The sequence below is a fragment of the Emydura macquarii genome, unplaced genomic scaffold, assembly GCF_026122565.2.
Source record: "Emydura macquarii macquarii isolate MOO-44397 ecotype Brisbane River unplaced genomic scaffold, CSIRO-AGI_Emac_v2 contig_3235, whole genome shotgun sequence".
Lineage (NCBI taxonomy): Eukaryota > Metazoa > Chordata > Testudines > Chelidae > Emydura > Emydura macquarii.
In genome coordinates this window covers 661883-673161 of record NW_027133372.1, presented here as the reverse complement: position 1 = coordinate 673161, position 11279 = coordinate 661883, and the positions used below count along the sequence as shown (strand labels likewise).

Genomic DNA, 11279 nt, shown 5'->3' with positions numbered 1-11279 from the left:
AGGCATTTTCTCCCACCCCCCGAAGCGTTTCTCTGGCTCTTCTCAGCACCCCTTTCCAACTTTTCAGCCGCATTGGTGCTGTCATTACGGGTGAAATGGGACCAGGGAGATTGAGTTGAGCGTGAGGGGGCCCAGGTGGCATGGAAAGGCGGGCCCTGAGGTAGCCCTCAGCAGCTATGGGGCCTAGGGTCACGAGGCTGGGAAGATGGAAGGGAATCAATGCCCCAGAGGTTCCCCCCCCAGCACCTTTGCGCAGGGCCCTGCAATACGGGAGGCGCTGAGTGAGAAGGTGACTGGCTCAGAGGGTGTGCATGGCAGGAGCAGAGCAATGGTCCCTGGTGAGGAAGGCCAGAAAAGGGGGGTGACATGGATTCACTAGCCCAGAGGGTCCCAACAGCCCCGGGGATTAGCAGAAAGGGCGAGCGCAGCAGGGATTTCCACTTTCTTTGTGAGGGAAGCTCCAGTGAAGTGGCCATGCGGAGATCCCTGGGGACTGATGGCATATGTGCAGCCACTGACTGGCTACCCGGCCCACCAGCATGCCCCCACCCTGTCACAGGTGGCCCCTCCCCTTTCCCCTACTACCCTGCCTCCCAGACAACTTCTCACCCCTGCCATGGAGAAATGCCCCCTACAAGCATGAGAAGGAAGTACAGGCTCTAGCCCAGTCAGAGGGGCCAGATCTCCTGCCCAGGTAAACCAGCCGTAGCACTATGGGAATCAATGAAGCTGTGTCGATTTCCACCAGCTGGGGATCTGACCCTTTCAGTCCCTTTACCGCCTTAGCGTCAAGGGTGGCAGCTGTTTTTGTGGCACGGCAGCCTGGGCCAAGCTCATGTCCCACGTGGGGAGGGAGATGGTCACAGCGCAGTCACCAGGAAGGGTGATCCTGCCTCATCTTTCCAGGGAGTGTGTACACCACCACCAGAGGGGGCTATCGGCGGTGCCCCCGAGTCCTTCTCGGCCGGACGCCGGCGGTGTTTCTGGCTATGAGTTAATGACATCTCTCATACGGACGGGCGTTAAGTGACGAGCAATGAATCGCTGTTAAGTCTAGTGGGTTACTTGAATATAAACACCACACGCCAGGGGCTGGAGCAGCTGGGGAAGGGGGGGGGAGCTACTCAGAGGATGGCTGGACACCACGGGGGTCTTAGCACAAGGGAGCTTGCAGGGGTTCCCTGTGTGGGGTGGGCTGGGAGAGAATACAGGGTGCAGGAGTGGCGCTGAGAGATTTGGGCAGGCTTTAAATAAGCAAGTGGGGCCTGGTCCTCAACTGGTGTAAATAAGCATTGACTCCAATGGACAGACCCCAACGTCCATCATCTGGGGCCCCCTGGAACCCAGCCCAAAGGAATCCAGTCACTGCTTCCCAAACCTCTCTGAGTTACCTCCCCATTCCCAAAGTCTGGTTCACCTTCATTTCCCGGATACTGTACATCCAGCCTGGCCCCCTAAGATGCCAGAGATCTGGGGAAGGACTGCCACCACCGGGGCAGGTCTCTGGGCTGGCGGCCATGGTGGAGGCCTCTGTGCAAAGGTCACTGCCAGCCCTGGGAAATAATTCACCCAAGTCCCAGCAGCGGGAGTTAATGTTAAAGTAAAGGAGTTAAACAAAGGAGCTCCACGGCTTGCGAATTGAGAGGCTCCTCACATCTGGGAGCCCCTGAGAGAGATTGTGATTGACACCCCTCAACTGGCAGTGGACAGGATCTGAACTGGGCTCTTTATCGACAGCCTGAGAGGTGAACATTCAGCAGTTCCAGGATATGCCTTTGGCTGGCACATTTCTAGCCTTTTTCACTCACTATTCCCTCACCTGGCACAAAGAAGGGACCGCTCCATGGAATGGAGCCAAACTGATCAGAGGAAATGCCTTTGGGCATGGTGAACAATCGGCCTGTGGAACTCATTGCTACAAGCTATTGCTGGTGCTCAGCAGGATTCCTAAAAGGATCCATTGTTTTGAAGGAAAACGAGACCATCCAGAGTTAGGATACACAGTCAAGGAATAAGCTAGGGCAGTGTAAAGACTTTAAACCCTAATGCTTCAGGGCACAGTTCACAGCCTCTAACTGGAGGCAGGAGTGAACTTCCCCTGCGGGGGAGGGGGCCGCTGATCCTACAGCTGCAGGGTTTCTTGCATGTGAAGCAGCTGGGGCTGGTTACTGTCCAAATCAGGATACTGGGCTAGATGGGGCACGGGTGGGATCTAGTCCTGCTGTTCCTCTGCCTCCTTCCGCTGGGAGCGCAGGGTTCATGAGGGAATGGTGGAGGGTCAGTCTCAGAGCCCACTCAGTCCTGGCTCCTGGAAATTCCTCCCCACCCCCATCCTTGTGGGACATTGGGGTTTTTCTTTTTGGTGACCTTAGCGGATTTGGCTTCCTGCCTGTGGTTTTCGTGTTCCTCTTATAAGCCCTCAGCCCTGGCATCCCGCTGAGGATTCTGTCCCCCCGTTGGACCATCCTGAGCCTCTTCCCCGTTCTGCCTGTGGGTAAGTGGGGCTGCCTGGGTGTCATGGGGCGACGCCCTATAGGAGAGAGAAGGAGTCCCCTAGGCAGCAGGGAAGCAGTCACAGGTGTTCTGGAACCCCACTCCCTCTTAAAGGGCCAGTCACCCTGTGATACCAACCAAGATCTGAAACAGGCCTGTGTCTCAATTCCCAAGGCCTCGCCCCTCCAGGCCCTGGGTTCTCCCCTCCCATCTCGTGCTAACCTGAGCTCTTCCCCACACAGGTGGGAATCATGTCCCCCCCCCCCATCCACTGGCACGAACATGTCTTTTGCCTAGGGTAGCAACCAGCTGGTGTTGCCCAGGCAGAGCCAATGCAGGGGATATCACCCGAGTGAGGGATTCAGAACTTAACCCCAGAGTTTATCCCTCTGCTCCAGGATCTGGGTGGCACTGGATGGATAGGGCGATGGCATGGCTGTGCCCCCTGGCTTCACAGCCCTGCGGGGGGAAGGGGGACTGACAGGTAAGGGGGGTGTTGTACAAGTGGGAACTAAATCAGTCATGTAATTAGCAAACTGAAGGGCTGTTAAACCAGCCAGTTTTGGTGGCCTTTGTTTGTGTGGCCACTGGCTGAGCCTGGTGCCAGGGAAGGCAAACTGCTGGGGCGGGATAGGTTTGGGTTCTGGGAGTGTTGCATCAGAGCGTGTTACGGTAGCTGAGATCAGGGCCCCGCTGTGCAAGTCGCTGTGTATATGTCTCGTGAGAAACAATCCCAAAGAATGGGAGTGGTAACTGAGACACAGAGTGGGGCCACTGAGGCACGGAGCAGGGAAGGGACTTGCCCAAAGTGGCAGAGCTGAAGACAGAGCCCAGGTCTCCAGAGTCATAGTCTAGTGCCCTTTTGGCCAGGCCAAGAGCATATGAAAGGGGTGGAGGTTGGGCTTTTTAAACTTTAAGGCCCATTGCAGATTCAAAGCATCAGGTCCCCTCCAGGGACCTGCTCGATGATGGGGTATGTCACCCAGAGAGCCAGCCAATCCTGATTGCCCCATAGAGCTAGGCAGGGGGTCTGTTGCTGGCCTTCCAGCCACCCCTTCCGCCGCAGCCAGTGGAGTATGTAGCTGAGTCTTTGCAGCTGAGAGACAAGTATCCGTGCAGGAGACAGGCACTGTGCCACAGCCGGGGAGGGAGATTCTCACCCACAAAGCCTGGTCAATCTCCATGGCAGCATAGTTGAGTGGGTAGAACACCGGATGGGGACTCAGGATCCCCAGGTTCTATGCCCAGCTCTGCTGCTGGGAGACCTTGGGCAAGTCACTGCTTCACCCCCTGCCTCACTTTCCCCATCTGTGAAATGGGGCTAATGGATGAAAAATGCTAGCTAAGAGCTGAGTGTTGTTATTATTACCTGAGGCCCTCAGTCTCTTCCAGCGCCTCCCACAGTCTTTAACTAGTACTATATGTAATCCAGCCTTTGGAGAGCCTGCCATGGGCCAGTGCAGCTGCCGAAAGCCAGGGTAGCCGGCCCCAGTGCCCCTGCCATGCAGTGTGAAGCCAGGCATAGGCACTGCCCCAGCAGATTCCCAAGAAGAGCAGGGCACTGTCTGTGGGCTGGGCTAAGCAAGGGGAAGCCCATGTAACACCTACACTGCTCTAGGGTAGCCTACTGAAAATGCCAAGGTCAAGGCACGCTGTAAAAAGAAAAGCAGATTCTCCCAAAACTGGTGGCTAACGCTGATGTTATATTCACCAATCAGTCACAAACAGTGCTCCTCATTCCCCACACTGGTTATCAAGAAGCTAAAAAAAAAAGAAGAAAGAAAGAAATGCACAGGCCCCTTTATTGCATTTCAGTCTCTGGCTCCCAATCAGCAACTAGGTCCAGTAAAGGGAGAAATTATTTAAAACTCTATTCCCTTTACTAAAATGCTCTCCTGTTCCTCAAAGGGACAGCCACATAGCCAGATTAGTATTAGTTTGGATCTTATCCCAAAACACCACGCTGCCAGCCAATCTTTCAGTATCTAAAACTAAAGGTTTATTATGAAAGGAAAGAAACAAACAAGATGAGACGTTAAATCATAAAAGGAAATTGGATACATACAAATGACATCAAAGTCCATATAGATGAGATGCTCAGCAGTACTGGTGAGCTTGCTGGCTTGTACAGTTCCTCTGGAGTACGCCCAGTACCTGGAAGGATCTGTCCTTCGTTTCAAAGCTTCAGTTGTAGGGGTGTGGTCCAGAGGTAGGAAGCAGGAATGAAGACAAAGTGGAGTGTGAGCTGCATTTGATAGTTTCTGCCATATGGCTTGTACATCCTGTGTGTGTTTCAAACACACCACATGGGCGAGGAAAAGTCTTAGAGTTCCCGTCCGCAGGTATATCCCTACATGTTCCAATGATTCATAAAGCTAGCCCCTGGCTGCTCTCCTTGGGCTCATTGGCTCTTGATTGGGTTGGACAGTGCTGACAATAATCTGGCTGGGGGCGTCGCTCAGCAGCACAACAGGGGTTTTTAGATACAGAATATCACACATTCATCACTTACAGTACAAAGCTGATGCACACACATAGATAAGATTATCATACTTAGCAATGTGTAACTTTTCCATTGATGCCTTACATGGAATATCGTGTAAGATTCATTATCACCTTGCAATATTGATATCCATAAGATTAGAAATGGTCACCCTAATCCGTAGAACGTCACAGTGGGTTCCATGCTCCTCTTTCTGAGGGAGGCATTACTGCCAGGGGAATTGAAGCCCTAGTAGATCCTTATGGGGGAAGATACCAGCAGCTCCTCCAGCTGGAAGGTGACTGTAGCAGGGGGCATCCCAGCTGGCTTCTGGGCATCAGCCCCGCACAGGTGCGGGGGAGTGAGGCCAGCAGCCCTCCCAGTCTATGCCAGGCCAGTGGAGATGAGATCAGAGCGACAGAAGAGCCCTGGTTGGAGAAGATCCCATGTGGGCTCTTACCTGGGAAGCGTCCTCTGTTCTTCCCCCTCCAACAGGAGCAGAGCAGCAAAGGAGGAATGGCAGCCCCTCGCCGTCTCAAACCCCTGAGCCGTGTGGCGGTGAGCGGGGGCACCCATGGCAACGAGATGTCGGGCATCTACCTGGCCAAGCACTGGCTGCGGGACCCTACAGAGCTGCAGCGCAGCAGCTTCACGGTCACGCCCTTCCTGGGCAACCTGCGTGCCATTGAGAAGTGCGTGCGTTATGTGGGGCAGGACCTGAACCGTACCTTCACCACCGAGTTCCTCAGGTGAGCTGTCCCAACATGCTCCGCTCTTCACTGGTCCCTGGTGGGAGGGGAGAGCTGTTCCAGCATGCACCACCCTGCACTGGTTCTTGGGGGAGTAGGGAGAGCTGTCGCGGCATGCACCACTCTGCACTGGTCCTCAAGAGGGAGGGGGAGCTCTCCCAGCATGCACCGCTCTGCACTGGTCCCTGGGGAGTGGAGAAACCTATCCAATGATACATCACTCTGCAGAGGCTTCCAATGACGGGTAAGGTATCCCATGAAGTATCGTTCTGCACCAGTTTCCAGGGTTGGGATGAGCTATCCCAGCATGCATCACTCTGCACTGCTACCCCTGGGGATGATGGGATGCTCAGGGATCTTCCATGAGCTGGGCTTCCTAGCCCATGAGAGAGCACCATGTGGGGTGACTGATCACATGCCTCTTAGCAGTGGATAGGCTTCCCCTAACACTGCAGCCCCCTATGGGACCCCGACCCTGCCACAGAGGGACCCCCTGCCCCTCACACTGACCCCCCGGGACTCCTTTCCCACGCCATGATGGGGGCCATCAATGTGAGTGGAAGGGGAACTGGTTCCCAGCAGGAGGGTGAGCTCCACTTGGAGTCCTCCCCTGGCATTGAGGCTCTGGTGGCTCCCTGTGACCCGTCTCTCCCTGTCCCAGCTCTGTGGAGGCAGAGGACGAGCCCTACGAGGTGGGTCGGGCCCGTGAGATTAACCAGACCTATGGCCCCAAGGACTCGATCCAGGCCTTCGACTTCATGTTCGATCTGCACAACACCACGGCCAACATGGGCACCTGCCTCATCGTGGACTCGGAGGAGAGCCTGCTGCCCATGCACATGTGCCATTACATCCAGGTTGGGCTGGCCCCCCCCCAGCCCTCTCCCCCACTCACCCCATGCTGGGCTGGGTCCCCCATCCTAACCACTCCCCTCTCTCTCCCCAGACGCACCACATGCTGAGCCCCTGCCCCATCTACCTGTACAAAATGCCAGGCGAAGAGACCTACTCCATTGACTCGGTGGCCAAAGCCGGGCTTGGTAGGAAGTGGGTGCTGCCGGGGGGAGCCCTGGAGAGTGAGCGAGTCTGCCCTGGGGCAGGAAATGTCATTGCCCAGCGAGTGCTACTGCACCCCACCCCGTCCTCGGTTACACCATCTCCTCACCATCCCACTTCCGTTCCGGCAGCTTCACACCTCCAGCCTCCTCTGCCCTATGCCCAGCCTCCACTGCACCCCCCCAGTCCCACCTCCCCATTCCCAAGTTCCTCCCCCTACTCCAAAGTTCTTCCCCCACCCTACTCCTAAGCCCAGCCCTTTTCTCCCCAGCCCTCAAGCCTTGCCCTTTGGTTCCTTACCCCCAAGCCTATGCTCCCCCCCAGCCCTTTCCCCAGTGCCTTCCCTTTCCCTCATCTCCATGGCTCCTTCCCTGTTGCTCCTCTTTTCCTCCCACCCCTACCCAAGCTCACTATTCAGGGCAACTGCACCTGTGTTTCCACCTTCTTGTGGTCCAGCAAGGACATGTGCTCTAGCTCCCACCTCCTTGACAGTCATCTGTCTTGGGTGGAGAGCTGCGTGTCTCTCCCTCCTAACCCCGGGGTATTTCCAGGCTGTGCAGTTTCTTGCCCACACTGTGAGTGCATCAGCAGGCCTGCTTGACTTTGTCCCCAGAGACAATAAACAGTGTAACTGCCCACGGTAAGTTGTGACAATCCTGGGACCCGCATGGCTACAACTACCCAGCTAAGTTATCACACAGCTCTTCCAAGCAAGCGCACTTATTCCTAAGGAGAAAGCATGACAGAGAAAACCTGCTAAAACAAAAGAACCTACACACATGCGATAAGCCTCCCAGAGATCACCCCAACTCCCCGCCATGGCTCTGCCTGGGTGACCAGCCCTTGAGACTTCACCCAGGGGGTATTTCTGTGGTCACCAGTTCATCACAGCTGGTAGCTCAGAACAAGCCTTGCAGCTTGGCCCTATGCTCTTGTCCCCATGTAACAGGTGGTCAAGCAAAGATCCCCTCCTCAGGGCGAAACATCTTGCATAGCTGGAGGGTTTACGTGTGTATCCCCCTCCCACTCGAGATTTCCTGGGGAACTCACTTCACTTGAAAAGTCCTGACTTATCCTGCCCATTGCTTCAAATAGTCCTTGGAAGCTCCTAACACATCCAGGGTTTACATTTATCCTGTCCCACCCGGAGATGTTCCATACAGCCCCCAATAACATACAAACACCTACATTTTCAAGACAAGGATGCTGAAACTCATGGAATTAAGTTAAACCTCATAGAATGAAGGTTTGTCCAGGATACAGCAGGGAATTGCCCTCCACAGCCCTCCGACCCCATTGGGAGGCTGGCCCAGCTCCTCGCTGCTCTGATGGGCAGAAACCACCTTTCCTTTCCAGCCTACGTTTATTCGTGGTCAGGTTATCCCCCTTCGCTCTTGGGCCAATACTGCCCTTTAGCTTCATTAGCTTGTCTCCCTCCATTGGAATTAAAGCTTTGCTAAAACCTGGGATTGAGCCAGGCTTAGATCACTAGGCTAATGCTCTACCAGCTGAGCTAGTTCAGGTGGCTGCAGAGAGGGGTGGGTTTGAAGTCCTACCTCGGGTTGGTGGCAGAGGCAGGGATGGACCCCATGACATCTACATGCCCGTCCAGAGCCTTTTCCACTGGCCCATAAGTGGGGGCAAGTCTTGGGAGTGGTGAGGGCCAGGTGTGTGACAAAGGGGGTGGGTTGGATGAGAGGGCACTGGGCTGCAGGGTGGAAGGACACTGGGGTGATATTTCAGCAGGCATCTGGGGAATAGCTGTGACTGAGGGAGGTGGTGGGGGCTGATCTCCCTTTGGACAGGGCCCCAGGGGTGGCAATGGGCATTGGAGCATGTTCAGGGGACTCCTTGCAGCATGCGCTGGGGAGGGCACAGTGGCCAAGCCATAACTGGGTCCCTGTGTTCTCCATGCAGCATTGGAACTGGGACCGCAGCCTCAGGGGGTGGTGAGAGCCGACCTGTTCGCTCAGATGAGAGCCCTCATGGCCTGTGCCCTGGACTTCATTGAACTCTTTAACAAAGGTGAGCTATGCCGTCAGGCGTCACCCTGAAGTGATCCCAGAGGGGCCAGGAGATATCCCATCATACATTGCTCCGCAGCAGGCCGTGGGGTGAGCTATCCCATCATGCATTGCTGTGCAGCAGAACCTGGGGAGATGGGATCCCATCATGCATTGCTCTGCAGTGGCCTTGAACATGGTGTGAGGCCCTTCTCCCACCTCACTGCTTTGAGTGGGGCTCCTTCCGCTCCAAACACAGTGGATGGGCTGCAACAGTGGGCGCCTGTGATTAACTGGGGGGGGAAGGGTGGCCTTCCTACACAGCCCCCCATTCTGAGCCCCCTGCTGTCCCCTTTGCCCTGTAGGCTCAGTGTGCCCTGCCTTTGAGATTGAAGCCTACAAGATCACCGGGCGCATGGACTATCCCCGCTATCCTGATGGGGAGATCTCGGCCATGGTGCACCCCAAGCTGCAGGTGGGTGTGGGCTGGGAATAGGATGGTCCCAGGCCCCGCACTGCCCTTCTCTCAGAGAGGGAGGAATCACGGCCGTGGCTCCAGATTGCCCACAAAGCCAGCCCTGGCAATGACGGCCTGACTCACCAGCTCAGCTTCTCCTTCGCTGCCCATGAGCTCTGGACAGAGCAAGGAGGAGGTGGCTTTAAACCACCTCTGTGCTCCCTGTATTGTGGGCTGTGCACCTGGCCCCTGGTGTGAGTTAGAGCAGCCCAAAGGCTGCTGTGAGCTACCCTTCACTCTCCACAACCCCAGGGGGCAGAGAATAGCCAGAGCACAATGTATCCTCCTTCTTCCCCCAGTCTGCCCCACGGCGGAGGCCGGGAACAGGGCTCTCATACCAGTTCTAGAGCAGCCGAGGCATCTCTGCTCTTGTTTCCACTCCCAAACGGCATAAAGGCCTGGACCCCGCAAGCTCAGCCATGACGAGGCAGAGCCAAAGTCAGCCCCCGAGCTCAGTGGGTGCAGCTGGGTTGACCCTTCGACACAGGGCACATGGAGTTAATTCCATGATCTTGCTCACCCAGCCCTCAGGCTCAAGGAAACTGCAGGCTGTAGCAATACAGCTGCAGGCTGGCTGACACAGAACAGCCGGGAGAAGGGGTGGGCTCCGTTTGCAGGGTGCTCTAACCTGCATGGGGTCTCGCCAACATGTCTAATAAAGTGTTCAGTTAGCAGAGGGTAATCCCAGAACAATGGGGATCCTGGCCTCAACCAGCAGGGGGTGCTGTAGGGAGCGAGGCAGGAGCAATGGGTGTTGTGGGAGTTCCCAGCTACTCCAGCCCCAGCCTATCACCAATTTGTTCCACCCTTAGGATAAAGATTTCCTCCCCTTGAATCCTGGGGACCCAATCTTCCAGACCTTCAGTGGGGAGGAGATCCTGTACGAGGGCGACGCCACCATCTACCCAGCCTTCATCAACGAAGCCGCCTACTATGAGAAGAAGGTGGCCTTTGCCAAGCTGGAGAAGCGCACGTTCTCTGTCCCCAGCCTGCAGAGAGAGTGAGCCTGGGGCCAGGAGGGCCAAGGGCTAAGAGGGAATAAACAGGGATTGAATGAATGTGACGGTGTGTGCCATGAGGGACGGGATGGGTGTTACCAGGAGGGCATCATCCTTCCTTGTGCGGTGATGGAGGGACTGGGCTGGGTGTTGAATGCACCATCTGCTAGCACCGCCTGTTATCAAGTTTGAATTTCCCTGACGCTTCCCAGTGTCCGCCTCTGTTTTTTCTTTCTTATAACTGTGCCAGACTTTAACCGGTCAGGCTGCAACTCTCCAGGCCTGGTGGACATTTTTTGGGAAACGTTTCAGCCTTTTTCTGTGAATGAGGCTAAGGCAGAAGACATTGTTTTGCCCTGTTAATTTCTACAACAGTTTCTTTGAAATGCTCTAGCGGCCCCATGGGCTGGAGCAGGGACTTAAATTTCAGCAGCAGGGTGGCCTTTGAGGCAGCGATGTGCCTTTTGCTCTCCCCATGGGCATCCATTCAAATATGGCCAAGTTATAGGCCTTTGGAGAATCTGAGCTTGCACATGCTCACTAGAGCCTTTTGAATTCCCTGAAGAGTCTGTCTACACTAAGCATGCACCATCCCCTCCCAGCTCCACAGCCTAGAGCGGACCAGGCTACACAGGGGCCCTCCCCAGTGGGTGACTGACTGAGCATGCTCCAGCCCAGCGCTGCAACAGGGGCTGAGCCAGATTTTTCCTATAATTGTTACTGCTGTCTGTTGTGGTGCTGGGCCTTGGCATTGAGAGCAAGGCACCTGTCTCTCCTGTGCTCTCAATGACCCCCTCTGCTGGGGCCCCGGCAGTTTGGGAGAGGCACAACCTGAGTTGACTGCACCTATTGAAATCCAGAAAGTGGGCAGGCACCATCGTGGAAAAGATCAGGCAGCTTCTCTTTTAGGGTTAGATCGAGTAGAGCTTTATTTGTGACACACACAAACAGCTATAGCTATAGGGAAGCCCAGGCAGCACG

The 11279-nt window shown here is 55.5% G+C and overlaps 1 protein-coding gene across 2 annotated transcripts; it reads left to right on the top strand.

The window, feature by feature from the left end:
* The first annotated feature begins 2434 nt into the window (after nucleotides 1-2434).
* On the top strand, nucleotides 2435-10952 carry ACY3 (aminoacylase 3). Of its 2 annotated transcripts, XM_067531987.1 has the most exons (8): nucleotides 2446-2494; nucleotides 2892-2977; nucleotides 5471-5724; nucleotides 6386-6581; nucleotides 6671-6764; nucleotides 8698-8805; nucleotides 9149-9258; nucleotides 10113-10952. In XM_067531987.1, the coding sequence occupies exons 3-8, from the start codon at nucleotides 5492-5494 to the stop codon at nucleotides 10302-10304; spliced, it is 933 nt and encodes a 310-aa protein (XP_067388088.1). In that variant the 5' UTR covers nucleotides 2446-2494; nucleotides 2892-2977; nucleotides 5471-5491; the 3' UTR covers nucleotides 10305-10952. The 2 variants fall into 2 exon arrangements, with proteins under 2 accessions (XP_067388089.1, XP_067388088.1); XM_067531988.1 differs by lacking the exon at nucleotides 2892-2977 and having other exon boundaries at nucleotides 2435-2494.
* Nucleotides 10953-11279: the final 327 nt, after the last annotated feature.

Bases quoted from the DNA above. Each gene is read 5' to 3' on its own strand.
- ACY3 (XM_067531988.1), top strand. From the start codon at position 5,492: ATGGCAGCCCCTCGCCGTCTCAAACCCCTGAGCCGTGTGGCGGTGAGC. The intron at 6,582-6,670 runs GTTGGGCTGGCC...CTCTCTCCCCAG, and splicing joins ACATGTGCCATTACATCCAG to ACGCACCACATGCTGAGCCC. The intron at 8,806-9,148 runs GTGAGCTATGCC...TTTGCCCTGTAG, and splicing joins CATTGAACTCTTTAACAAAG to GCTCAGTGTGCCCTGCCTTT.